The 26,893-nt window shown below is 31.1% G+C and overlaps 3 protein-coding genes and 1 long non-coding RNA gene across 17 annotated transcripts; 3 read left to right on the top strand and 1 right to left on the bottom strand.

Moving 5' to 3' along the window:
- The first annotated feature begins 272 nt into the window (after window positions 1–272).
- Window positions 273–9,190, top strand: LOC137814440 (RING/U-box superfamily protein). 14 transcript variants are annotated; one of them, XM_068617187.2, is made up of 10 exons: window positions 331–665; window positions 1,944–1,993; window positions 2,270–4,802; window positions 4,973–5,023; window positions 6,331–6,498; window positions 6,622–7,368; window positions 7,459–7,874; window positions 8,463–8,561; window positions 8,652–8,789; window positions 8,882–9,190. In XM_068617187.2, the coding sequence occupies exons 5-10, from the start codon at window positions 6,399–6,401 to the stop codon at window positions 9,029–9,031; spliced, it is 1,650 nt and encodes a 549-aa protein (XP_068473288.1). In that variant the 5' UTR covers window positions 331–665; window positions 1,944–1,993; window positions 2,270–4,802; window positions 4,973–5,023; window positions 6,331–6,398; the 3' UTR covers window positions 9,032–9,190. The 14 variants fall into 14 exon arrangements, with proteins under 14 accessions (XP_068473297.1, XP_068473296.1, XP_068473298.1 ...); XM_068617193.2 differs by having other exon boundaries at window positions 351–665; window positions 4,751–4,802; XM_068617185.2 differs by having other exon boundaries at window positions 351–665; window positions 2,211–4,802.
- A 5,239-nt stretch (window positions 9,191–14,429) lies between these two features.
- On the top strand, window positions 14,430–23,179 carry LOC137814435 (MLO-like protein 3). The gene is given in 16 exon segments (XM_068617179.2): window positions 14,430–14,582; window positions 14,660–14,717; window positions 14,825–14,985; window positions 15,056–15,175; window positions 18,209–18,269; window positions 20,927–21,015; window positions 21,099–21,173; window positions 21,270–21,361; window positions 21,494–21,543; window positions 21,632–21,672; window positions 21,765–21,938; window positions 22,043–22,078; window positions 22,221–22,288; window positions 22,401–22,461; window positions 22,805–23,044; window positions 23,046–23,179. Coding segments are annotated over 16 exon segments (1,497 nt in total). The 5' UTR covers window positions 14,430–14,456; the 3' UTR covers window positions 23,091–23,179.
- A 150-nt stretch (window positions 23,180–23,329) lies between these two features.
- On the bottom strand, window positions 23,330–25,095 carry LOC150029668 (uncharacterized). Its single transcript, XR_016522401.1, has 2 exons — window positions 24,628–25,095; window positions 23,330–24,453 (listed from the first exon to the last, which is right to left on the bottom strand). It is a non-coding gene; the product is annotated as an uncharacterized LOC150029668 (long non-coding RNA).
- Window positions 24,175–25,601, top strand: LOC137814436 (uncharacterized). Its single transcript, XM_068617180.2, has 2 exons — window positions 24,175–24,447; window positions 24,574–25,601. Exons 1-2 carry the CDS (start codon window positions 24,175–24,177, stop codon window positions 25,090–25,092), a joined length of 792 nt encoding a protein of 263 aa, XP_068473281.1. The 3' UTR covers window positions 25,093–25,601.
- Window positions 25,602–26,893: the final 1,292 nt, after the last annotated feature.

The raw sequence follows: 26,893 nt of genomic DNA, 5'->3' as shown, positions 1-26,893 counted from the left end.
CATAATATTATCATTAAAGAGTCGATGAAGAAAAAAAAAACGAAAACCAGAAAATAATAAAATAGGACAAAACACTCTATATTATGAGGAATAGCAATTTAATTAAGTCAATAATTAAATTATAATTATTTTATTTTTAAAAAAAAATCCAAACCAAATTTTCAGTTAAGCCTTTTCACTAGTGATGGAAAATGTTAAACTTTATTACAATATTTTTTTTCAAACCGAACCTGAAGAAGCATTAATTGGTGATTGGTTTAAGAAAGAGGAACTGAAAAAACTAAACTAATTTTGAACATCAATGAATGAGGGAGTTAATAGAAGCATAGCATACTGAATGCGTCGGTAACTGGTAAGAAACGTGGTGGTGGAGAGAAAGGGAATTTCTCCTCCTCTTGTTTTTCTTTCTTATTGCTGCTACCGCTTTATTTCGTTGTCTCCTTCTCTCAACAAACAAACAAACAAACCCCCTTACACCTTTCTTCTTATTCTCCTTCTTCTCTGCAACTCTCTCACCTTCCGTTTTTTCGATCCTCACTCAAACGCCGCCGTTTCCTCTCCGATTCCTAAACTCTCCTTTACAAATTCCATATTCTCACCTTCATTTCCCTCCCTCTGTCAGAATCTTGTTCACGATCATACGCTTTCTCCGTCTTTTCTTTTCGGTATGCACTCGCCTCATCCTTCCTTCTCGTCGTTTTTTCTAGTCCTCTTGATTTGCTTCTGATGCATCTTCAAGCCGATTTTTCAGTATTCCGCGTTTGTGCGTTGTTTTGTTTCTGCCACGTGTTTGTCTTTTTATGATGCTGCTGATCCTCAGATTGTTCGTTAGGGTTGAGGTTTTTGAACTTCCCTTGGGAAATTATACGGTTTAACGATTTCTTTTTTTAATTTGACTTGTTTTTTCTGGTTTTTTGTGTTTCGCGTTTCCCTGGCTTGCGTGACAGAAGCATATCAAGTGTCTGGTGAGGTTGGTAGAATCATCGTGAGTTCATCGTAACATTTATATGTGATGTATCTATATCCACTTCTTGTAGTATATGTAAAAGTAAAAATGAAGAAAAAAACGTATATTCTCGAATGTGGTGAGATGACATAGCTATTATCTTTGGAAGCCGTGTGATTATGAACCTCTCGTTAAAGAATCTTATCGTGGTAGTAGATTTTTTCGTTGTTTATGGTTCATGGCTGCTGCATTTAGTTATGTTGAACCTATTTGAAGTGCTGCGGGTTACCCTGTTTGGATGAACTTCTTTACTATCACTTATATGAGAAGAAAAAATACACTGGGTTTCTCTTTAAAATTGACATATGTACTTAACTTTCATAGAAGTTCTCTCATCCAACTTCTCATAAAGTCGAGGTGCATAAATTGATCTTATGGGAGAAGTTTAATTCATTTCACTTTCTTTTTTTCTTCTTGTACAAGTGCTTATGGAGATGATAATCCAATCTGGGCCTAAATCACCCTTTATGTCTGTTTTGGCTGCTTGATGATGGATAGACATCGCAGAAAGCTTTCTCGCTAAATATCTCTTCATAGAAGAAGGGATAAAACGATGAATCATTGATATTTGCTTGTACCACATGATGTACGCCGTTTTACTTGCATTTGCTTATGTCCCGATTTTTAGTTACGACTTCCTCCCTTGCCTTGTGTAAGAATGGAAAAAACTTCTCCCGCTGTGTTTTTCTCATGTTTTGTTGTCTTTATAGTCATCAGGCGCGCCGTTCCTATCTTATAGTATAATGGTTTTATCTATATACTTTTCTATTTTTTACATTTTGATATTTGTCTTTGCAACTTAAACTAACATGCTGTATAGTAATTGTTTGTTGATGATTACAGTTTTGTATATCGGATGCTTTGTCAGATATTGTTGGTCTGCTTTTTGTCTGATTTCCTTATAATCGATTAGGTTCTGATGTTTTTTGTTTTGCAGGTTTCTTGGTGCTGTTGGTGTATTCTACATTATTATTTCTACATGTTCGGGTGAGATGCACTTCCATTGGAAATTCTCCTTCATTGCCTCTCTTTCCCACCTTCTTTAATAATAATTAATCCTTCATAGAACCTTTAAATAATGTTTATTTATACACACTAGCACACACTTATACCTGTGGGTTTAAACTTTAAATTTGTTATTACTTTTATTATTATTATCATTATATTTTAGGCAAAACATTGGTTTTGCCTTTGCAATGTGCAGGTTACAGAAGGGGGTGATTTCTTGATTTGGTATATTCCATTACATTGTCTGAATTGCAGATGGTGTTATAGGTCCTTTTCAATCTTGGATTAATGGGGAGACTATAGAACTGATGAGTGACAACTTTGGCATTTTCAATATACTCAGGACATATTAGCATTATATGCCGCAGTTATGGAGAGCTGTATGCCAACTTTCATATAGGAAGAAGGTATATTGTGCCAAAGAATATCAGTTAGGAAGAAATGTGTAGGCCTTGTACAGCTACATCATGTCCTTTTAGGTCATGGTCATCCTTCTTCTGGGATTGTTTGGTTGTTTAGCATGAAATGCCCTAGCTATTGTTCTGAGGATATTGTGGCAATACTAATAGACTGGTCACATCCAATGTTTAGCGATGCAAGCTGTCACTGTGAGCTGTTACAGGAAATTTAGGGAGGATCGAACTTTTCATATACCATTGTTATTGTTCTAATTGGTGCTCTCTGAGGTGCTAAAGTATGGATGTCAGTAAACCTCAGTACTATCTGCCCATAACTTCTAAAATTTCTTGTCGAATGCTTGTTCTCTTAATATGGAATCTGCAATGGAAGTGGTTCTGTTTAGTGGGGATGATATAATGAGTAAAGAAGTACAAATTTCATAGAGCACTCACAACACATTAACATGCATTATGGAGACTGCAATGTTGAACCAGTAGGGCATACCATAGATGGAGGAGGCTTCTATAGTGATATGTATACTCTCTTAATTGACATAGACTGCCCTCTGTCAGTTCAGCTTTCTAGTTCTGGGAAAAGTTGGTTTCTCCAATAATGCAACAATTCATGGTTGGGATTGGTGTAATACTGGACAAATCTTTATTTTGACGGGAACCTATGAGTTTGTTGACATGGAAGCTGTTTGATAGGCATGAGTTGGTTACATCATCTTCACTCATGATTATAAATGTTCTGGATTTATATGAAAGTAATGTCAAGGTGTTGATAGCCTAATAAGATTGCAGGCACTCTTCCTTTTGCTTCACCTAGTTAAGGGCAATGGAAAATGTTTTACTTCCATGTTAAAGCCTGCACATCCTAATTTTTAGATGTCATGCTTTACTGGGCAATGGATGGTCTTAACCAGAGAAACAATTGAGTTTGGTTAGAATTGGATATAGCAAGGAGTTTCAATTGTTAATACTATTTTTGGTAAACAAAACACTTCTATGCGGAGATAGCCCGTACTACTGTCTTTGAAGCTTTTGTACTTATTTGAAAATTTCCATTTTTTTTTATTGAAAGCCCCAATATACCCCAAGATATAGCTTGAAAGATGAACATAAAATAGCATGTAGAATATTAGTTAACAGTGAAATCTTCACACTTTGAAAGCATAATGACTGATTCTCTGTTTTGATGTTTCGATATAATTTAGTGTTTGGATTCTAAAGAAATCTGAAACTAAAGTTTAAAATTAAGCGAGTCCTCTTATTTGAAAATTTCCATTTTTTTTATACAAAGCCCCAATATACCCCAAGATATAGCTTGAAAGATGAATATAAAATATCATGTAGAATATTAGTTAACAGTGAAATCTTCACATTTTGAAAGCATAATGACTGATTCTCTGTTTTGATTTTTCGATATAATTTAGTGTTTGGATTCTAAAGAAATCTGAAACTAAAGTTTAAAATTAAGTGTGGCTTGTCTAATATATTATTTTCTGATGTTTGACGTCTTCAATAATTTACAGTTTAATAATATTTCTCCATTGAGTTTTTATCATCTTTGCAGTGTAGTGTTTTTGGATTTGTCTGTGTTAACAAGAGCTTATAATAATAAAAAATGCTCAAGACAGAGCTTTCCACTAAAAGGCTATTTTTTGTGTAGAATAGAATTAAGCATAACCAAACATGTGAGATCACTGATTTATACAATCATAATATGCATGTTGACATTCAGTTGCCAAGCTCTTTTAAACAAGTTTATTTGATTTATCATGGTTTATTAAAGGTAACAAATTTTGTGATGCTTTTTCTGGTTTTCCTGAGGAAGCTTGGTTTTGATTCTTTTGAATTTCTGTTTATAAATGAATGAATTTATATTTTTTATTTAATATAATATCAATTAATGCTAAAGTTTACAGTTTTGCCAATATAATATTCTCTTCAGTGATATTTCTCGTTGTAAAAGTACTGTCTAGTAGTAAACGTTTTCTATCGGATTGTTTTATATGTTTTCATCAATGATTTCCTCTACCTTTCTGCTAAGGTTTTAGTCATACATCTCTCTGTGTTTCTCTCTTTCTTTCTCCTTCGAAAAAATGTTAATTTTTGTTCTTCAAGCAAATTTCACTCTAAATTGCCTTGTATGTTTTTCCCAAGAAAAGAGGTTGTGGAGTGAAATATTCTGTGTTTTTTTTTAGTTACTGTGATTTATTTAATTTTGTTTATGTTTCTTTGGTCTTGTCTTGTTTACTGTTTAGAGGGCTTAGATAGGAGTATTTCCTTATGTGCTCAATGCTTGTGTATTGTTGATAATTATTTCAAAGTGCAGGAAGAGATTAGAAAATGCTAACACCTTCTAACACTTGCTAAACCTTACCCAGGTAATATCTGATTTGTTAGTCATCCTACTTTTCAATCCTTCCTCTTTTTATCTAGTCTATCCTAACTCTTTCTGACATTCATGAGGATCCATCGTCTAATTTAAATCTCAGCTGTCATTGTTTTTCTCTTATGTTTATTTTTTTTGCGTCCTCTTTGTTTTCTGCCTCAGACTAGAAGGTGCTCCTTCTGTATCAGTGGATAGAGGCATGGGTGGCTTCAAGTGAGTGAACATTTTTGGGGCAGTTGATTCACGGTTAAGGATACCATGAGTATCAAGTATTTAGTGTTTAGAGGCTAGTTCTTTAGATTGATTATGAATTCCTTCCTTCCCTCCTGAATTAATTGCTTGAGTTGTTTCTCTTCCTTTTGCCAAATTTGATTGGCCATTATTATGCTTCAATTTAAGCATATATATGGAATAGTTTTTTTTACTCAGGAAAATTAAATAGTTCAGCCGGGGGTCATTGTGTAAGGCTAGAATATATTGAATAGAAATGTCAAATTGATGGAATTTTTTTAAAGATTTGGAAGTGGATGTCAATTTGTTGTATTATTGTATATTCTGGAAGTGGAAAAGAAAAGGTCGGCCAGAAGTAACTGTAGTTACTACTAGTATTCTGATCATGTACACATCTTATGTCATCTCTGGGTATTATTCTCATATTGTGCTGTCAGCAGTATTCTTCCTAGTCTTCCTGCCCATGACGCTCTACTTGCAGTTTGTGGTGACAACTACTAACTTTTACTTAAAAAAAATAAAAAAAAATCTGTGGGAGTTGTGATTTCTGACCATACCCTTTTTCACATATTCGTATGCATGTGTGTCTCTTATGTCTTTTCTCCATTCCCCATCCCCTGTGCATGCCTGTGTTAAAAAAAAACTACAACATAGTGCAATCATGTTTGACACAACTTCATGCAAAATTGTTACCTCTGGTATAGGAAAAAAAACTTTGTATATGTTTGGACAAAAAGACATTGAAAATTTAGTATTATATCCTCCCATTTAATATTTTATTAAAAAATATTCACATCTTTTTCAGAAGTTACAAATTCCAAAGTGTTTTTGATTTACATTATCCTAAGGAAACGTAACTTACTCCAAAACAAAATTTTAACCAAAATAAAATTTGCAAACTCTAATCCAAAGATGTGCTGATAAATTAGGTTCACTTTCAACTATGCTTGATCAACATATCTTCTATTTACTTATGGTTCTACACGGAATGAGTTGTCATTATAAGTGTCTGCAGCATTGAATTTAGCATCTAGGCAAGTCTTTCAGTTATGCATTGGATTTACTTTAAATTATTAATTTCAATAGGTTTGTATTTGAAATATGTATGGTACACATTAATCGGAATAGTTATACTTTTGTTTTATTATTATTGCATACACTACAGTCTTGTTAAAGCTTTGGTCTCTTGCAAATGTTGTGATTTGGAAGCAGCTGTGTTTGATTGTTAAATTTTGTTTTTGATATTCAATTTCTCCAACTCTGATGCATCATGCTCTTTTGACTTGCAGGTAGTGAATTATTTGCAGATCTAACTCAACTACGGTATCTATTTTGACACCTATTCCAAGTGACAGTTATGGGTCATAGGCACGTATATAACACATCTCCATTGTTCGAGGGTGAGCCTGACCAGAACTGGAATCATATGCACATTGATCAACACTATGTGCACCTTGGTAATGTTATATGCGCCTCTCTTTTGCTCGTATTTGGTTTCTTAGTCCGTTTTAGAAAAGAAAAACTAACCTAGTTGATTGCATCAGCACCATATTGCTTATTTAGACATATCACTATTGCAGGTAGAACTAGCACTTCAGAGAATGGTTCTTTTATTTATCCTACGGACAATATGTCTATAGATAGCATTTCTTTCCCCTCTCATTGGAACTCTTCCACAAGGTCAAATGGATATGCATCCTCAGGTCTCAACCTTGATGTACCTCCTCATCAGCCAGATGCATCAGGCACTTCTAATGATCATTTTGTGCATTCATCTAGTGCTGGAGCGTTCTTTACGGTGTCCGATAATCACGTACTCCAACCTTCTTCCAATTATGACAGACAGACATTTCATGTTGATAGTGGTTTTGTTGATCTTACAATGGGAAGTGGTCAAGGGCCTCACAAGCGTAAGAGCCCTGGAATTTGTCCAGTCTATGAGAGAGGAAGTACAAGTAGATACTTCAATGCTGGAAGTTCAACTGATGTTCCTATACCTTCGGAATTATGGCAGGAGAAGCCAAATATTGATTCTCAATATATTCCCTGGGATCATTTTACTATGACACCATCATTCAGAGGTACTGGCCTTTCAATAAAGGGTGAGGGTTCTTTGCGGAATGTGAGGAGCCGCCCTGCACTTGATTTGGATTCCAATCCATCTAGAACCCATTTATCAACTAATCATTCACACAATTCGTACCCTACTCTCCCACCAGTAGACCATTCTAGTTTGGTGGATGTTTCTGGTCAGACTTCTGCTACATTGACAAGGGATTGGAGCCAAATGAACATATCTCCAGCTAATGGAAGGGTTTTATTACCAGGTTAGTTTCCTGTTGATGAATATTAGTATCAATACATACACATTCCATTCTCTTTGCCTTTATATTTAAAAAAGCTGACTTGGAATGCAGATACAAGTGCTTTTGGTCTTGACACAAGTCATTTCCTTGGTGGAAGTGGTGCTACTGTTAGCAATGCTTCTGTAGATGTTGGGTGCTTCCATCATGATTTTGGTACAAGCAGAAATCCTGCTCCCCCTCTAAGTTTTCAAAATAATCAAACTCAGACTGCTAGGGGAATTCAAAGCAACTATTCTCAGAGATCCACTCCAGCAATTAGGGCTTCTTCAAGCTTGCGCATGGGACATGTGACATCTTTGGATGAAGGATTGCCTATGGTAGCTGAAAGTTACTCTTCTAGACATCCAAGGCCATTGAGCACCCATGGCTGGCGGAATGGTGATAGAAATGGGAGATCAAGAATTTCAAGTCAAAGATATCGTTCGTTGACGGAGGAGAGTGGTCTCGCTGAACGATTTGCCTCGGAGGTATCTTTTGCCAGTATCTCAAGGAACTCCTTTTCTTGTGTCAGTATTAATGGAAAAATATACCTGTATAATATCTGGAATTTTGACGACATGTTTATGCTTGTGCATCAATGTTGGAGATCTATATATGATAAAATTATAAGTAAATTACATAAGGTTATGTAGGATTGAGTTAAGTCTGAAATCCACTTTTAAGATGATATAAGAGAGAGGTTTGTTATTATTCGGGTGATATTGAACCACCTATAAATATTTATTTCTACGCTCCAATGTTCACTCTTCAAGATGGTGGTGTGTTGGAGAATTAATATGGATTAAAGATATTAATAAATTATAGTATATAGGTAGAGACAATTCTTACCTTATGAACTGATTTGTTGAGTTTGAATTAAACCTAAATCCATCTTTTATGAACCAATGTTAACCTTAAATAAGGATGTTTGGTTTATTTGCAAATCTAAGTTAGTTTAATATATTCCTTTGAACTAGTTGCAGTACTTATTCATTGAAACAGCGAAATTGTTCCTTCTGGTATTTACTAGTACTGGCTGACCCATTTTTTTTCTTGTACTTTTTGTTGGCTTTCAGGGTATCTTGGTTGTTGAGCGTGGATCGGTGTATGCTTCCAGGAATATGCTTGATCAGCACCGAGAAATGAGAATGGACATAGATAACATGAGTTACGAGGTAATTATAAATTTATTACAGGTTTTTTGTGTTACAAATAATATTATGTATTCTCAAAATTTCTAATTATTTTTTGATTGGTTTGAACAGGACCTACTTGCACTAGGTGAAAGGATTGGCAGTGTGAACACAGGGGTCTCTGAGGATTTGTTTTCCAAATGTTTGACGGAAACAATATATTGTTCATCTGAGCAAAGTCAAGACGAAGGAAACTGTGTAATATGTCTGGTATGTTTTTATTATCCCATTCATGGTAAATATTTTACGTGTTTTTGGATAAACAATAATGGGATGCTCACGAATTTTACTGAAAATTGCAGGAAGATTACAAGAACATGGATGATGTTGGAACACTTAAAACTTGTGGACATGACTACCATGTGAACTGCATTAAAAAGTGGTTATCTATGAAGAAATTATGCCCTATCTGCAAAGCATCTGCTTTGGCTGAGGATACAAGGGATAAATAAGTTGTAGTGTAGTATAATTAATATCCTTGTATATATATTTCCAGACATCCCTCCAGATGGAGGAAACAACCTTGCATTTGGAAATGTTGTAAGATGAATGCTACTTTATGTCATTGGATTTGTTTTCGGCTTCGATCTCAATTACACGAAGCCTTGAAATTGTTTTATTAATTTACTCATGTTTGATTGGTGAAATTGTTTAGTTTTTCTATTTTTATAAATAATTATAATAATTTTAACTTGGTTTTTTCCTTTTCTTTATTTAAAATAATGTCTTTTTTATAATTTTCTCTAGAAATCTTCAAAAGTAGGCAAGATTAAATCAATGCGATAATTATACAATTGTTTGGAAAAGTGGAAATGTTTTTTATTCATAATTGAACATTTAAATAACAAAGGGGAGTGTCTGATATGAAATATATAAGTAGATTTGATTATATTAATGGGAACATACATTTCATCATCTTCATATGTTAATACTAGTTTTTTTTCACTCAATTAAGATCCGTCTTTTTCTTATAATCATGACTCGTGCTAAGATAAAAATGTAGTTCATTTACATGAATGTACAATAGGGTGAAATCTTAAGTGTCTGAAACTTATATTTGAGTCTCATACAACACTGATTTTATTTAACAAGAGAAGTTGTTTATTTATTATTCAATAAAAGGGAGGGTCTATATAGACCATTACATATTAAAATGGCATGAAAAAAATATACCACAAAATAAGGATTATAGGAGGTAGGAGGGTTGATAAACCAGATACATGATTAGGGAGGGAAGCCATTTTATTAACGTCGAAGTTACCTTCCCCAAGAGTGGGGGACAAACGAACAAATATCTTCTTCACCTGGATATGACTATTTCTTCTTGCATCTCCATATCTTCTTCACCTGGATATGACTGTTTCTTCCTGCATCTTCATATCTTCTTCTGTCACCTCCATACACAACATGAAAATACATTTTTGTTCTTCTTGTGTCACCCCCATAGAGTAGTTTTCGGATTATGTAATTCGCCATTTGAAAAAAGACTTCCGGAAATCCAGAAGTTAAATAAGACTTCCGAATTATGTAATCCAGAGAATAATCATGCATCTGAAAAATGGCTTCCGGATTATGTAATCCGAAATATTATAAAGGGATATTTTTAAAAATTTGAAAACTTATGAAGGTGAGAGAAGAAGGTATGGAGGTGCCGGAAGAAAGAGTCCCTGGATATGCCTGATAATAGAAGCAAAAAAAATGAGCATAGGTATCTAAGTTGTGTGTGAGATGTAGCTGTAAAGAAGTGGGAATACTTGAAAGTTCCGCTTGTAACCAAAATCCTGAGTTGTCTTAACACTCCACCATGTTAAACTTTAAGCAACCCATTGTTGGTGCAGCCTAAGAGATAAGTTCAGAACTTGCCTCTTGCGATTTGTACTTCATGCATGATCTCAGTGGTGTGTTATTAAACATAAACATGTATACGGACACAGATAACATATAGACAGGAATATAGAGATATGGTTCAATTCAAAAATTACAGAATATGGGATATAATAAAATAAAAATAAAAATAATATATATATATAACTAATATACTTTGTAATGTGAAAAAAATAAAAGAAATATTTATAAAAAAAAGTTTAACAAAAGTAATTTATGTAAACTACTTTATTTTTGTATTTGTTCATCGTTGAAAAATACAATTTTTTATTTTAGTTCATCAAGAAATAAGTTAATAATTTCAAGAATTTGATTGTAATATCTTATAATTTAGTTTTATCTTAATAATCTCTTCTTTGTATTTTGAGGAGTTTTTTTGAAAAAAAGTTTGCATATTTTATTTATGTATTCTTACATCCGGATAATTCAAGTATCTCTTAAAAAAAATTATTGGATAAGTTTCACACGTATTTATGTGGGGTAAGTTTTTGAAAATCTTCATATAACCATTTATGACTATAATACCTACAACATTAAAAATATATAAATATAAATTCACATAATATTATAAATTTATGATATTATAAATAATATGTACACACCAAAATATAGTTATAAAATAATTCAATTACATAATGTATTACCTAGGATTTAAAGAATGAACAAGACACTTTTAATGTCCTCACAATAAAGTTTTTAATAGATAGAATTATCAATAATATCTAATAAAATGTCTTCACAATAAAGTTTTTAATAGATAGAATTATCAATAATATCTAATATAGAAGCACATTGATAAATATCATTATTTATTTCTGCATAAATATTGTTTGCTTCAGACATATTTTTTCAATGCAAGATTGAAGAAAATTTTATTTCTACGGGCATATTCACTCCCTTACATTCAACTTCATGCTGATAAAAAAAACATCCAACTTCATTATTAATTATAATTTGTACTACATTTCTTTTGTTCAACTTCCATAATTGCATCTTTCATGTGTTTAACAATAAAATTTGTGTCTTTTATCTCACCAAATTCATTTATTGACTCTAAAAACATTGATCTACTCTCATTGATAGCTATAATATTTATAAATGGTCTTCTTTGAGGATCACTCCATCCATCATTAACAATTGTCACACCTTTCTGATTCCATGGGTTTAATAGGTTGGAGAAGGTTTTGTGCATGACTTCTTTCTTTTTAAAGTAAAAGATCTCTCAAATTATTCTATATTGGTGGTACATATTGACTAAGATTAGAAGTATTAGTTACATAAATAAATACATTTTATAACAAGGACTTCTTGTTAAATGAGATGAAAGTTCTAAGAAATAAAACACAATTTCACAATCAAGAGTTTTTCTCGCTTAAATATTGAAAGCAACAACTTGTAAAGAACCTTTGTATTTTTTGTTAACATCATTGTTTATCTAATTTTCTTCATTGGAAACAAGTGGTAGGGAAGCTTTTTTTTTTCATTGAATTTTCTATTTTCAATATTGTTTCATTGTCTACCTTTTTAAACTCAACAAATTTTAACGGGGTCGCGTTTAGACAAATTCTAACTCTTCTAATACTTTTAACAAATGAACTCTTACTTAAATATAATAAAAAATTACTAACATTATATTTGATCATATGACTATCAAGAATTTTTTAACTTTGAAACATACCTTACAAATTTTTTGTTTTATTTTCTTGTTTGGTAGGTATATTTATCTTAATGTTATATAACAAAATAAATTAAATATAAAATATTACCTATATATATATATATTAATAGAAATTAATTTATAAATATAAAAAAAAACATGTAAACAAATTAAAAAATAATTATAGTATAATGCATTATATATTTTTAAATAATTTTTAATTATTATGCTATTTAAGGTTATTTTATATTTTAAATTTTAGGACGATTATTGTAAAAAATATTATTTTGATGTCCTACCCATGATATGAAGTAAATTGCATTAAAGAATTTTAGTTTTACAATTGGTACACTAAAAAAAAGGATATTTATGATCAAACACAAATGAGAAGAGATATATCATATGTTTCAAGAAAAAAGCACCCTGGTGTATTATGTTATTTAAGGTTATTTTATATTTTTAATTTTAATATAATTATTGTAAAAAAAATTATCTTTAATATTTATTTATTTTTTAAGTAAAAGTTTATTTTATCTTTTATTTCTTTAATATTTATTATAATATTTTATGTTCATAATTTATAAGTAAAATAAAATAAAATTATGGTATTTATTCAAATTGTAAAAAAACATAAAAATATTAAGTTGAAAAAATATAAACTAAATATAAAAATATAAAGGTTTTCAAATTTAAAATAACCACGTGCATTTCACATTTAATGTGGCAGTGTGCTTTTTCAATTTCATTTATAAAAACGTTGTTTTATATTACCTTTTGCTTTTGCAGTTGTTTTATAGTAAGTGCCTTTTGCAGTGCTTTTTCAATCTCAAAGTGCCATTTGTAGTCTCAAACTTCTCCTTTTCCTTCTTTCTTCTTTGTTTGTTGTCTGTAACTCAAGAGTGCTCTCAACATAGTTTTCTTCGTTGCAACTCAACGACACAATGTTTATGATATTGCATCTCAACACAGCAGTGGTGCAGAATTTCCCTATTTCATTTATTTTATATAACTTTTTTTTTTCTTCTCTCTTTTATAATTTTATGTAATTTTTCATGAACTCATTTCCCAAGAGCAAGTTCATACATTCTCTATATTTTTTTGAACGTAGATATTTGGTATAGTAATTCCACATGAAAGAAATTGCAATTTAAGGGGAAATTTGTATATCTTAGTGTAATAAAATCTTTTTGGGATATACTTTTTAGATATATATGTCCCGGGAATACACAATTTGATAATAATTGTATATTTTTTATAGTTATGATTTTGTTTACCACTTTAACTCACTTCTAGTTGTTTTATATCTCCTTTATAAAGATAAATTATATATATAAGATAATACATATACAACTTAAATGTTTAACTTACATAATATGTGACAATTTATTGTTTTCTATTTTTATATATTTATTCATTATTCTTTATTGCTTTTTATGTGATTATATAGGAAATCACTGCAATATTCTTGAATTGATCATTTTAACAAAAGATGTCCAATAGTGTCAATGTGCTCATCAACTAGACACATAAATAAGCATGACATCATGGTGATGATAGCAATACGTTGGAATCATGTTTCATGTGTCAATCACACACACACATTATCATGATGTTATATGTTATCAAAATTTATTTAATAGATAACGGATAATAAATATAAATAATTAACACATGAATTATTTCAATTTTATGTTTGCACAACCAATTAGTGATTAATTATGTTAATACGTCAATATGTCACATTAAGACATGTCCGAGTAAAATAGATGTGAATGAAAATAATTGTACGGATCCAATTGAATTGTGAAACTAAAAATTTGGAGAAAACATTTTGGAAAAGTGTATAAGGATTAAAAAGATCAAGGAAAATGAACATTTAAGAATTGGTTTTTTTCATTAGTAGTTCTTGACAATTATTATAGGATGACGTGGAATTGGACTTGACAATTATTAATAATGCATTTATGAGTTCTGTATTCACAAGGTGAAAGTTCCTTTTAAGCTTCCTCAGTTTACAGGAATGTCGAAATGAAGTGCCCAAAGGTGCTTCCATGAAAAAATCCTTAGAGAATGACAAAAACTGAAAGGAATTAGAAAAAGGGAAAAAGTCTCACGTATATACACATCACTTAATGATTTTAGATCCACAATATCCATGAAAAGACACAAGTGGTGTGTATTAAGAAGCATGTGAGTGGATTGAAATTTTGTCCAACCTTGAAAGCCAATGACAGTGATATGTCTGAGAGAGACACATTCATGGTCCCTTAAATCAATTTATATATACAAACATTGAACTCTACAAAACAACAACAAACGTAAACGAGAATTAGCAGATGAACATGGCAACAGCACCCGGATATTCTCTACAACACACTCCAACATGGGCAATCGCCACTGTTTCCTTCATTCTTATCTCAATCTCAATCATCTTGGAGCATCTCATTCATCTTATAATCAAAGTCAGAACTCTTTTATACCTTCCAATAGCCTCATTATTTTCCTACTTACCTAATAATATCTTTCTACATGGTTACAGTGGTTGAGGAAACACAGGAAGAGCGATTTGGTCGAAGCAATAGAGAGGCTTCAATCAGGTTATAGATGAATGTTGTAGTGTTATTTATTTATTTGTTATCTAAGTAGGCAAATAGTATTATGATGTTTGAATAAGGTTTAATCCCCGAGTGAGTGTTTTGTGCAGAGTTAATGATCTTAGGATTCATGTCGCTTTTGTTAACAATAACTCAAGACGCCATAATAGAAATCTGCATTCCAGTGAGGGCTGCAGATACTATGCTTCCATGTCGAAAACGTACTACTACCAATGATACTGCAATTTTGGATTCTTGCAGTGCCAAAAATGTATGTGTACAGTAGTAACCAATTTTTTTGACTCTTGATCAAAGTTAACTAACTCTATTTGCATATGCAGGCCAGTGAGGTTGCTTTAGTGTCAAAACATGGAATCCATCAACTTCACATGTTTATTTTTGTTCTGGCTGTCATGCAAATTGTGTACAGTTTTCTCACAGTTTCTCTGGCAAGGGCTAAGGTAAGAATCATGAAGTGCCTGAGATCTGACTTTTTAGGTTTTTTTTAAGCTTTCTGCATGTTTCTACAGAGATTGACACTTGAAATATTTGAGATAAGATCGTTACATAATTATAAAAAGAGTCTAATTAGATACATTTCATGATATTTGGTCTTTATTTCTTTTAATACCTTTATCCTTTTAACTACTATCGCAAATTTTCTACTATATATTATTTGAACCTTCACAGTTTTTTACTCAACAAAAAATACAATAAAATAATTAGGAGTACTAATCCAACCCTTCCACAAAAGAAATAAGCTCGAAAACATAGCCTACAACACACAACTAATGAGCAAAACATAATTGGTTTACATGTGTTGACAAATTCCAAACAAGGAGAGCTCACACGCCAAAAATTTACAGCCCACAAAACAACAAAAACAATTGTAAACTACTCCTACAAGTTCAGATAATCCAACTAATCCAAAATAGAACAAGGAAAGTTGTTTCATCCTCCAATCAGATGCACAAAATAGAGACTATATGAGTACTAATCGAGGCTAGCGGAATGCAACTCATCCTAGCTTCTAAAAGTTACATTCTAATACCTCCTTCTCTTTATTCCATCCCTTTACGTATTCCATTATAATCTCCTTTGGTTTATCAAAGGAAAAAGGAAAATGATAGTTTGACAATTTTTGGATTTATATACAATTCTTGATGTGTGATGAATTTAGAAACAAATATATATAATAAAGGATAAATTTGTAATTAAATTGTATAAAAGAATATTAAAATAACAGTATTGAAAGTTGTAATGTGGTTGTATAAAAAATTTGAGTCGTGAATGTATCATTACCCTTTAGCAAAATAACACTACCATATATTCTGCACTTTAGCATCATTCAACCAAACGACACGCCACTAGCTGTAAATAGCTAAAATAGATGAACATTATACAAAACACATTGATATGCAATTATAACAAAAAAAAACACTAATAAGAAAAATTAACCTTTGAGACCTTATGTTTCATCCATGTCCAGGATTATACTTGTGTCAAAGATAAAATTTTCTCTGTATCCACCTTTGCTTGATTAAACACTAACTCGTTCATATGCTTCCAAATGCACCAAATGACAAAAATCTACAAGTCTTTCTAAAGTTTGTTACCCTATTTATTGAAACAAAGACAATAAAATTGGTTAAAATGTTCAAACATGGAGTTATGGTGTACTGAGTTTACCCCAAGTCATACATTGCACAAATTCCAAACCGCATTTGAGATATGGCAAGATAAAAATAGGTGAGATGTAGTTTCCTTCGCATTCTCGCATAGAGCACACTGTGTGTCCCTCAACTGAACCGTCCTCCTGGTCAGATTTTGCTTAGTGACAATCTTGTTCAACAACACCCTCCAAGCAAAGAATTGGGCAGAGGGAAAGACTTTCAAACTCCACGGTAAGTGAAAAAGATTAAGACTTATCACCTGTACTCATATTAGCCAACAATGTATACACATATTTAATAGTATAGATGTTGTTTTGTGGGTCTCTCCAAAGTCATTTGTCCTTCCTATCTATATGCAAGGCTTGTTGTTCTAAGAGTAGAATAAACTCTGCCCCCTAAGGCTTCTCTCACTCAAACCAATCCCTTGTTCATTTGAAATCCCAAACCCGGCCTTCCCTATACCACCTGCCATACTTATTAAGTGGTTTATCTTTGATTAAGGAATTACTAACATTCTTGGAAATCTATGTTCTAGTTCAATATTTTCTTAGAAAATATCTTCCAACAACTTGATTTTTGATCCTGACCTCACTTGTCACTCCATATTTAAGTCAAACCAATTGTGACATTGTCTTGCTTCACACACTTTACATAAGTCATTCCACCAACTAGAATTGTGCTTGCTTATGCTGGATACATTAGTTTCTCCAAGACTCATACTTTGATTCTAAAACATCTTTCCAGAGATCTATCTCTAAGGACTCCAATCTCCATTTTCATTTTACTAATAAGACCTTATTGAACAAATCTATGTGTCAATACCTAGCATGTCTTCCTCTTTGAATATTTATATATATTGTCCAGCTGATCCAGGTTATCTTCCTCTCTTCAATCCCCATCCCTACAATAAAGTTCACTATATATTTGAAATCATTTTACATATATTAGCACGAGCTTTAAAAAAAGAAAAAAGTACAATGGAATGATATTTAAAACAAATTTAATAAGACATTGAAGTCTCAGCAAAGGATAGGCTTTTGTCTTTATGTACATTTTCGTTAAAAAGAAGAAAAAAAAAACAATAGTTATGAATGTACTAGTAATAAATTCAGACAAATCCAATCTAAAAATATAAAATGCATGCATGGTACATTAAAAAACACGCATGAGTCATTCCCCTTGTTAGTATAAATATAATAGCATCTTATATAAAATGTTATTTACTAATTCAATTTTTTTTATTTAAATATACAATTATTTAAAAAAATATTGGACAGTATAAGATTTGAACGACCCATAAAACCATAAGAATTTATTCTCTCTCTATCTATCTATCTATCTATATATATATAAATATATATATATATATATATAAATATATATATATATATATATATATATATCATGTTTAATTTTGAAACCGTTAAAATTTATTTCGACTTAATACGTATCAGTGGGATGGAATGAGTCATGAACATCTCTAGACTACACTTTCTGATCATTCACTTAAAATATAAATATAACATTATTTATGCATGTATATTTTAAAAAATTAATCTTGTTGGAAAGTTTTAATATGATATTAATTATTTACGTTGTTTCCACTCAACGATATTGTAATTTAGAGATTGATTATTGTATAACCGTTTTTTAATTAAATAAAATTTAATTCTTGTTGGCTATAAAACTATTTTGTTCTTACTTAAACTTAACCTTTATGTGAAATAAAAGTATTCATATAAATCACCATATATTGCTTTATTTATTGCCAATGAATTCTTGTATGACTTTCCAATATTATCATTTGAATCACACTTGCAGATGAAGAACTGGAAAGCTTGGGATGAAGAGACTCAAACAATGGAATATGAAATTGCCAACGGTAAAGTTGTTTTTAAACAAATGACTAATTAAATATTCATTTAATAAAATCATATCACATGACTTGTTTTCGTAAGTTTTACTTTATCTTGAAATTTTTATTAACATTAGTTTTTTAAAAAAGTTTTATATTATTTGATATTTTGCATTGAGTTGTTAGTCTGTAATTTAGTGTACAACCTTCTGTAATCCTTTTCTCTTGAAATTAACTTGGTGATTACTACATTACAGAAAAGTTATTTAATAATAATTAATTTTATAGATAAAAAATAAAAATAATTAGTTACTATAGATTAAGTTAAATACTAATCTTTAATTTAAAATTTAAAATTAATTTAAAATATAAAGTAATTAGTAGGTAAAAATTTAAAATATAAAACAATTAGTAGGTAAAATCTGTGTAATTAATGTTTGATACTAATTTATTAATTATTTTATAAATTTTAGTAAATTTTAATTAATAATAAAAACTATTTTATATACTAATAAATTTTTAGTTTATAAAATAATATCTAATTTAATTATTATAATTATTAATTATTTTTTCTCTAAATTAATTTGATTAAATGATTTTCGTGGATTACTATATCTAATTTTGATATTAATAAGAACCTTGAGACAAGAATTGTTCAAGGGTCGTGTATTAATGCAGACAAAAATGAAGAAAAATCGATGGAAATAGAATCCATTATAATCTAGTGTGTATTGAAAGAGTGTTGATACAATTAATTGAGAGAAAATGATTTTATAAAATTAATTTTAAAGGAATGTTTATTCTAAAACAAATAATAAGTAAATTTATATATATATATATAAACTATATAATAAAGAATTTGCTTAGGCGGGTTTATTTCTAAGATAAAAAAATTAAATGATTTTTTTAACAAATGAATTTATATAAAAGCTAATTTTAACTAAAAATATTTTACTAGAAAATTAATTATGTACTTAAAATTAATTTTTGAACAACTAAAAGCATTGGCCAAAACTCACGTAAGTTTGTTTTTTAAGTAATATTGGATACGCCTAGATACCAAACATACACTGAAAAGGTAATTAATGAAGTGTTGTTTTTATAATCAAATAAATAGAGAAAAAAAAATTGCTTGGGCGGCGCAATTATTTGCAAATTGCATCTTATTATTATTATTATTTACGAATATTAAAAATACTCGTATTATTGCCTTTACTTCAAAGATATTTTTTATTATGGACTTAAAAAGTAATTAAGGTTTTTTTGTTATTTCATTTATGGGATGTGAATGCGAGTAGTCATATTCATGCAGGGGTATGATTGAGTAAAAAAGTATTAATATTATAATTTTTCAAGAACTTAATGTATTTTTTTTTTCGCAGATTATATGATGTTTCTAAACCCTAGTCTAGTCTTTTTATAGTGCAGTTACTCCTTATATTTAAACAAAAAATATTATATTTGTAGTACCTTAAATATAATTTTATATGAATAAAATTAATCAAGTTTTAGAAATATATTAAAATGTTAATTGATATCTTTTAACATATTTAACATTTTTCTAATTATAGTATTTGAAAAATACCATCAACTAGTAAAAGTATAATTATATCCGTGTTCTCATTGTAAGAAGAAGATTGAAGTACAATATGAAAATACGTTGTACTCTTCTTTTTAGAAGACGAAGATATTATATATATATATATATATATATATATATATATATATATATATTTGCTTTTAATTTTGACTAATAGGCATAGGGAACTATTACGCGTAACAAAAAAATGTCTTAATAACGTTAATGTTCTGTATCTCAAAGATCCAAATATGGATCACTATGTTTTGAGATTCAGAGGTTATCAGAGTCATGTCATTTAAGATAAAGAAAAAAATGTATTCAGTTGAAATTATAATGTGTTAAATTAATTAAAATGCCATAACAATATATATATATATAACATGAAAAAAATACATTTTATTTAATAATAATAAAATTAAAATTAATCATAAATATTTAAAGGGGTCGCTATTTTTTTTAATTATGATGAGTGAAAGCGTCTTATTCAATTTGTTTGTCTTTTCTTCCTTCAATTCCATAAATTTATTTTCGTTGCATACAAACAACAAAAATGTTGTTTAATGGATTTATCATCCATGTTCCTTCATTATTTTTCATATTCAATCCTCTAAATTACTTTTTCTCTTTCATGTTGTGTTTCTTTGTTATTTGTTTTGAAATGCCGTAGTACATGCGTTAAAACTACTTCTTAAATTGGGTCCATATTAGGACCAAAGATTTTTATGGCTCTGACTCATTGAAACGCTGTTTTTCCTAAGGCCCCACTTTTATGTTGTTATCATTCTCAAGACTTCGACGTTGAACCAGTGACGGTGATGATAACGACACTCATTGCACTGCATAATCATCCCTACAAAGAGAAATTGAATGTTAAATCGTCACAGAAAATTTTAAATATACCTTGTAATTTGTTTCTATTTCTACTGATCAATCATATCGATAGGTTATACGTCTTTTTCTTCGTTTTTATTAATCATTCCGTTTCCATGTAGTTTCCTCTCGAATGATGCTAACTATTTCATTGGACATAATAGACTAGACAACGTGTTATGACGTTTTTTGTTGGCTAATTGACCCTTCAACGTTTATGGTTCATAATCAGACCCTAATAGATTCAGATACGCAAGGCAAACAACATTCGGAAGACGCCACATATCTACTAGTACGGCATCACCAGTGTTTGTTTGGATTGTAAGCCTTTTTTCACACTACAATTAAGAGAATTCTGATTTTATGAGGATCATAGTTTTTTATGGCTAATGTTATGTGTACAGAAATGTTTTTTCAGACAGTTCTTTCATTCAGTAGAAAAAGTTGATTACCTCACCCTCAGGCATGGTTTCATATCAGTTGAGTACACATCACACATCAAAGTCTAAGTCTATGATTATTATTGTTATTATTATCGTTAAACCTTTCATTAAGATGTTCCATGCACCACTCAGGCTCACTTTTCAGCAAGAAACAGCAACTTCGATTTCCAAGCTTACATTGAACAGTCACTAGAGGAAGATTTCAGAATCATAGTGAGCATTAGGTTGTTACTTGCCACTTGCCAACCAAATTATGTGTTTTATAAGTCCGTTAATCTAATTCCAACCTATAATAAAACTGGAGTTTCATGCTGTGCTCATCTTAATCACATGTTATGTGTGTTACCTTGTTGCAGCCCTGTGATGTGGTTCACTGTTGTTATTTTTTTGCTCGTGGATGTACACGGTTAGAATGTTTTACTCTTTTCCATTTCTTAAAAAAGCTTTCGTATGTCTAAGACAGTAGTTATTTTTCTCTCTGTGAACTATATTAGGTTGGCACGTATATCTCTGGTTATCCTATGTTCCCCTCTTCGTGAGTAACAAGCATGTTGCATCTTCTTTGTCCTTATTAAAAATGAATCTGCATGGCTTCTAAAAATTCAGCTTTCTGAATTTTATTTACAGCTGGTTCTGGTTGTGGGAGCTAAACTTGAAGTCATTGTCGATGAAATGGCTCTTCAGATGAAAGATGTCAACAGTGTAACCAAAGGGACCCCACTTGTTTGTCCAAGTGACGACTACTTCTGGTTTGGCCATCCAGGATTTGTGTTAACACTTCTACATTACACTTTATTCGTGGTAAACCTTCTTTTATCTATGCACATGTATATATGATGGCAGTGATATCCATGATGACACAATTAATCACTTATTAATCTAAGATTTTAATTTGATCCTGACAGAATGCATTCGAACTTGCCTTCTTCGTATGGGTATCAGTAAGTTGTCTTTCTACTTGCTAAAAAAAAAAATCAACATTACAATTTTTTTAACAAGTCTTCTACATTAGAAATATTGATCCAATATATGTATGCCTTAACACCCTTCTCTTTATTTCTCTGTTATTTTCTTGGTTGACAGACACAGTTTGGAATAAATTCTTGCTACCACGAACACAGAACATTTACAATCATAAGGGTGGTGATAGCGTAATAATAACCGCCTAAAGTTTATTATTATTATTTCCTTTCTTGGCATGTTGATCCTCCTGGAGTAAATTTTCTTAATCGTAGGTGACATTTTGATTTACTATTTCCTCAGGGTGGCAGTTCAAGTCCTATGCAGCTATGTTACTCTTCCCCTCTATGCACTAGTGGCACAGGTAAACTCTATATAGACATTGATGTAGTACTGTGAGAGTGTGTTTTGGTGAACTTTTATAAAATTGATTTTAAAGTGAAGTACTTACATTTATATACTTTGATCTTAAAAGCAAATTTGTAATAAAACTTAATGCAAATTTTTCAATTTAATGCAGTAGTTGGAGACAACTATAATTTTGCCAAACATTAAGTGTACATTTTTGAATCTCTGTTGAAATCATGTTGGACAGAAAAAAAAAAAAGTAATTTTTATTGTTCCCATTGTGAAACCAAACAGACACTTGGCAGTTCCTATCTCAAGTGGGGCAAATGGTTTAGTGTCTTAACATTGGATTGTTGCAGATGGGATCAGAAGTGAAGAGCAAAGCTTTGGCTAAAATTCTGAGGCAGTGGCATGTTGAAGTGAGGGAGAGAAGGAGGAAGCAACTAAAACTTGTGAAGTCTTTTAGTTTTCGCCGCATGAATATGTCCTCAGAATGGAGCCAAGGAAATAAGAGTGCCCCTGAATTTTCTTCCGAACTACGTGAAAACACTCGTTCCTCTAATGAAGGAGAAATTGTGGAAGAATTGGAACATGAGGGTGAAAACAGAGGCAACCTCGTCGAATGATCCACCTAGTGTTGTCTAATTACAACTTCAAATAGTATTGATTCTATTGTACATTAGATTCATTCCGCGGACATATAGTGGTGAAATTGCGATAATGTTTCATATTAATTTGTTCCGCTAACATAGTAAAATCTAGTGTGCATGCAATTGCAGTAAATTATTATTATTAGTACTTAGAATTTTGCACTTTTCGGCAGAATCTCAAGATATTTTTATTCGAACAAAAATTCTGAACACTAACCACACTGCTTATCAGGATTGAACAAGAAATTTTCCATTGAATAATCGTTTGCATAAGGTGTAAATATATATGAACCCCATCGTACTGTTGAAGGGAACTGAAAAACATATAAACATGAAAATCCTCTTGTAAAGTTATTTTACTTGTCGTATTAGGTGAGGAGAGGGAGTGATGAATTTGCTTAATAGCGTCCAAAGGTCACGTCAGGATGAGATGACTGTAAGTGATGAAAAAACAGTTTGCTTTTTTGTCACTATTACTTGACTAAGGCATTATACCATAAGTGGTGTCTCTGGGTGAAACCAATCATGCAATTAGTAGTACCTTTCAATGTCGGTATACCCCATCCTGACTCTAGATTGAACTTAACCAGCTTGCATATCAGATTTTGTTGGTGTGACAACTGTAATGTCAAGATGCCCCAACCCATATTTGGATCATTAATCTTCATATATTTTCTCTTTTTACAAACTTCAAGTAAGTTTTGGAGCCTTAGTCTCATCTCATCTCATGCTATAGATGACTCATGAATCAACTCAACTTGGTAGATCTAACTAGTTCGAGTGTATGATTTGACATGCATAGAGCATCGTATTCCCTTTTTCAAGCATGGACACAACAGTCTTTTTATCAGCATAGAAGTTGTGGAGTTTAGAATCCACGTCCCATGTCCATGGTGACCACATCCTTAGTTGTCCAAGGTTGTCCCACACACTTCTCCACGTTCATTTGCCTTCACTCGCTTCTCTACTTCTGTTTCTTTTCACCACCACCACACCTGCCGACAGGCCACTACTTCCTTCAGCCTTTTCATACGCAAATCTTACTCTCTCTATCCCTCTCACACACAGAGAAATAAGCAATGGAAAAAAAAAACTTTCTATGCACTATAGAAGAAATGGATAGTCTTTGGTTTCACAGACTCATTTTTTTCTCACAACCAAGTCCAACAGCCTCAGTTCTTTCCTTACCATCTCCACCAGATGAAGAAAAACTTATTCCCACATCAGAATCTGTGTGTTGCTCATCCTCCATTCTTTCTTCATCACCTCCACCAGATGAAGAAACTTCAACGGATGAATCAGCTTCTTTAGAGAAACCACTCTCTTCAGAGTCAATATCTGTGCTTCTTCAGGTATAACTGAAAAACAGTTAGAGTTAGTCCTTCTATCAACATTCTATCTATCCTGTACTATGAGTTCAGTTTTGATTCATGCTATGATCATTCTTCTATTTTTATGTTGTTTTTATTTCCGCAAAGGATGGATCAATCAACAATGAAGAAAAAACAAAGGAAAGATTGGCTAGAATGGACCTTTTGTTGGGTGACAAAACTCGTTCACACTCATCCTCACCATCAACTCAAAACCGTCACAGAAAATTGAGGAATCCAGTTACTTGTGCAAGGAAACTGCAGAAATCCGAAAGCTGCAGAACACTTGGGGAACTAGAACTTGATGAAGTAAAGGGTTTCATGGATCTTGGTTTCACATTCAACAAAGAATATCTAAGCCCAAGAATGATGAGCGTTGTTCCCGGCTTGCAGAGACTTGGTGTAATGAATGGCAAAGAAACGGTTGAAGGAGATTATATTGAAGCAGATGAAGATGAAGGAAAGAGAGATATCATGAGACCATATTTATCAGAGGCTTGGCTTATAAAAAGACCAGATTCACCGCTACTAAACTTAAAAATTCCCAAACGCTGTTCATCTGCAAATATGAAGAAACATCTTCGTTTCTGGGCTAAAACTGTGGCTTCAGAAATCCACCAAAAATGAGTTATGGTCAATACTGAAAAATAGTCACAAAGTAGAGCAAAAGGGTATGGTCCATAAGTGACCAGCCGCCACATGTGATATAACATGTCATAGCCAAATAATTGTATATTAATAAAAGCATAATAAAGAGAGGTAGGTGGTGCAATGTGAATTCTGATTTCTTCCATCTCCTTTTTGTTTGCTAGGCAATAAAGGGGAAGAGATGGGAAGGTTCTTATTGGAACCAAATGTGGAGGCTTGGTTAATGAGTTCGTTGTCGTGAGGAATACTAGTTAGGTAGATAAGGCAGGAAGAAGATAAACACAAACAACAGAAAGAGAGACCCTACTATGATGTGGTGTTGCCTCACAAGTGGGGTTTAGAGAATGCCCAAGCAATAGACAGCCCCATCAGACTGTTCCATTGTTTTTTGTTGGCATATATGACCCGAGAAATCGTTATTGGTGTCATGTCTCGTTTTTTTGTTCTTATTACATCAATATGGAACAATGGTTTTGCACCTTCTTCAACCCTACCCTATCTATATTTTCTTTGTCCACTCACTCCTTTTTTAAACAAAAGTAAAAAAATACAATTATTAAGACTACAAGAAAATGATGGGCAGAAACATTAACAGCCAGAATCCTTCCATAACCCAGGAAAACATTAACCACTGGACCAAACAAATTTTTTGATTATATTATCATTTTTATTATACTTATTATTAATATAATATATACATATTAATATAATTATTATTAATAATAATAAAATAAATTATACTCATATTATTAAATTATTATTAATATTATTATTAATATTATTATTAACATTATAATTAATATTATAATTAACATTATAATTAATATTATAATTAATATTATAATTAACATTATTATTAATATTATTATAAATATTATAAATATTATTAATATTATTATACATATTATTAATATTATTATACATATTATTAATATTATTAGTATTAATATTAATATTTAATAAATTTAATTTAACTAATTTATATCATAATTTCAAAAATAAAATAGTTATGACAATATATAAATAAAATAAATTTAAAATAAATAATATTTAAAATAAACAAATATTTTATATAACATTTAAATAATTTAAATATATATTTTATTTTAGTCAATTAATTTTAAATCAAACGCTTATTTAATTTAATAAATCTAATTTAATTAATTTATATTCAAAATTGATAAATTAAATAATTTATTATAACATTAAAGAAATAATTCTAAAATAAATATAATAAAGAATTCAAAATTAAAATATTTATTATACATTAAAAATATTTAAATTTTAAAATTCTAAACATGCGTGGGCTATAGCGGACGCATATGCGTGGGCTATAGCGGACACATATGCGTGGGTTCTGTGGGCAACGCAAAACGGACGCATATGCGTGGGCCGCGGCCGACGCAAAACCGACGCCTATGCGTGGGTCGCGGCCGACGCAAAAAAAAATTTAAAAAAAAAAATTAAATCAATATATGCGTCCGTTTTACGTCCAATGTAAATTTTGCATGGACTTTTACTCATTTTGGCCGACGAGAGTAGCGTCCGCAAATGGCCCACGCAAAAATTTGGAAGCTAAATCAAGTTTTTCTTGTAGTGTAATAGTGTTCTTACAAAGTAAGAATATCTCCTATCAACCTTCCTGAATCATTTCTTTAAGCAGTATAGTGGTGAGGTATTTGTAAAGATATTTTTGATAATCAAGTCAATCGTAATATTTTTTTATTTGTAAATTTAAGATTAAAACCGTCATTATCTTTCACCATATACTCCCCTCTTA

The sequence above is a fragment of the Phaseolus vulgaris genome, chromosome 1 (assembly GCF_051622355.1).
Source record: "Phaseolus vulgaris cultivar YP4 chromosome 1, ASM5162235v1, whole genome shotgun sequence".
Classification (NCBI taxonomy): domain Eukaryota; kingdom Viridiplantae; phylum Streptophyta; class Magnoliopsida; order Fabales; family Fabaceae; genus Phaseolus; species Phaseolus vulgaris.
This window is presented reverse-complemented; position numbering and strand designations above follow the sequence as displayed.

What these genes read in the sequence shown, in the direction of transcription:
- LOC137814436 (XM_068617180.2), top strand. Translation starts at nt 24,175, where the DNA reads ATGGAAAAAAAAAACTTTCTATGCACTATAGAAGAAATGGATAGTCTT. An exon ending in CAATATCTGTGCTTCTTCAG is followed by an intron (nt 24,448 to 24,573) that starts GTATAACTGAAA and finishes ATTTCCGCAAAG; the next exon opens with GATGGATCAATCAACAATGA.
- LOC137814440 (XM_068617196.2), top strand. Translation starts at nt 6,399, where the DNA reads ATGGGTCATAGGCACGTATATAACACATCTCCATTGTTCGAGGGTGAG. An exon ending in TCAACACTATGTGCACCTTG is followed by an intron (nt 6,499 to 6,621) that starts GTAATGTTATAT and finishes TCACTATTGCAG; the next exon opens with GTAGAACTAGCACTTCAGAG. An exon ending in TAGATAACATGAGTTACGAG is followed by an intron (nt 8,562 to 8,651) that starts GTAATTATAAAT and finishes TGGTTTGAACAG; the next exon opens with GACCTACTTGCACTAGGTGA.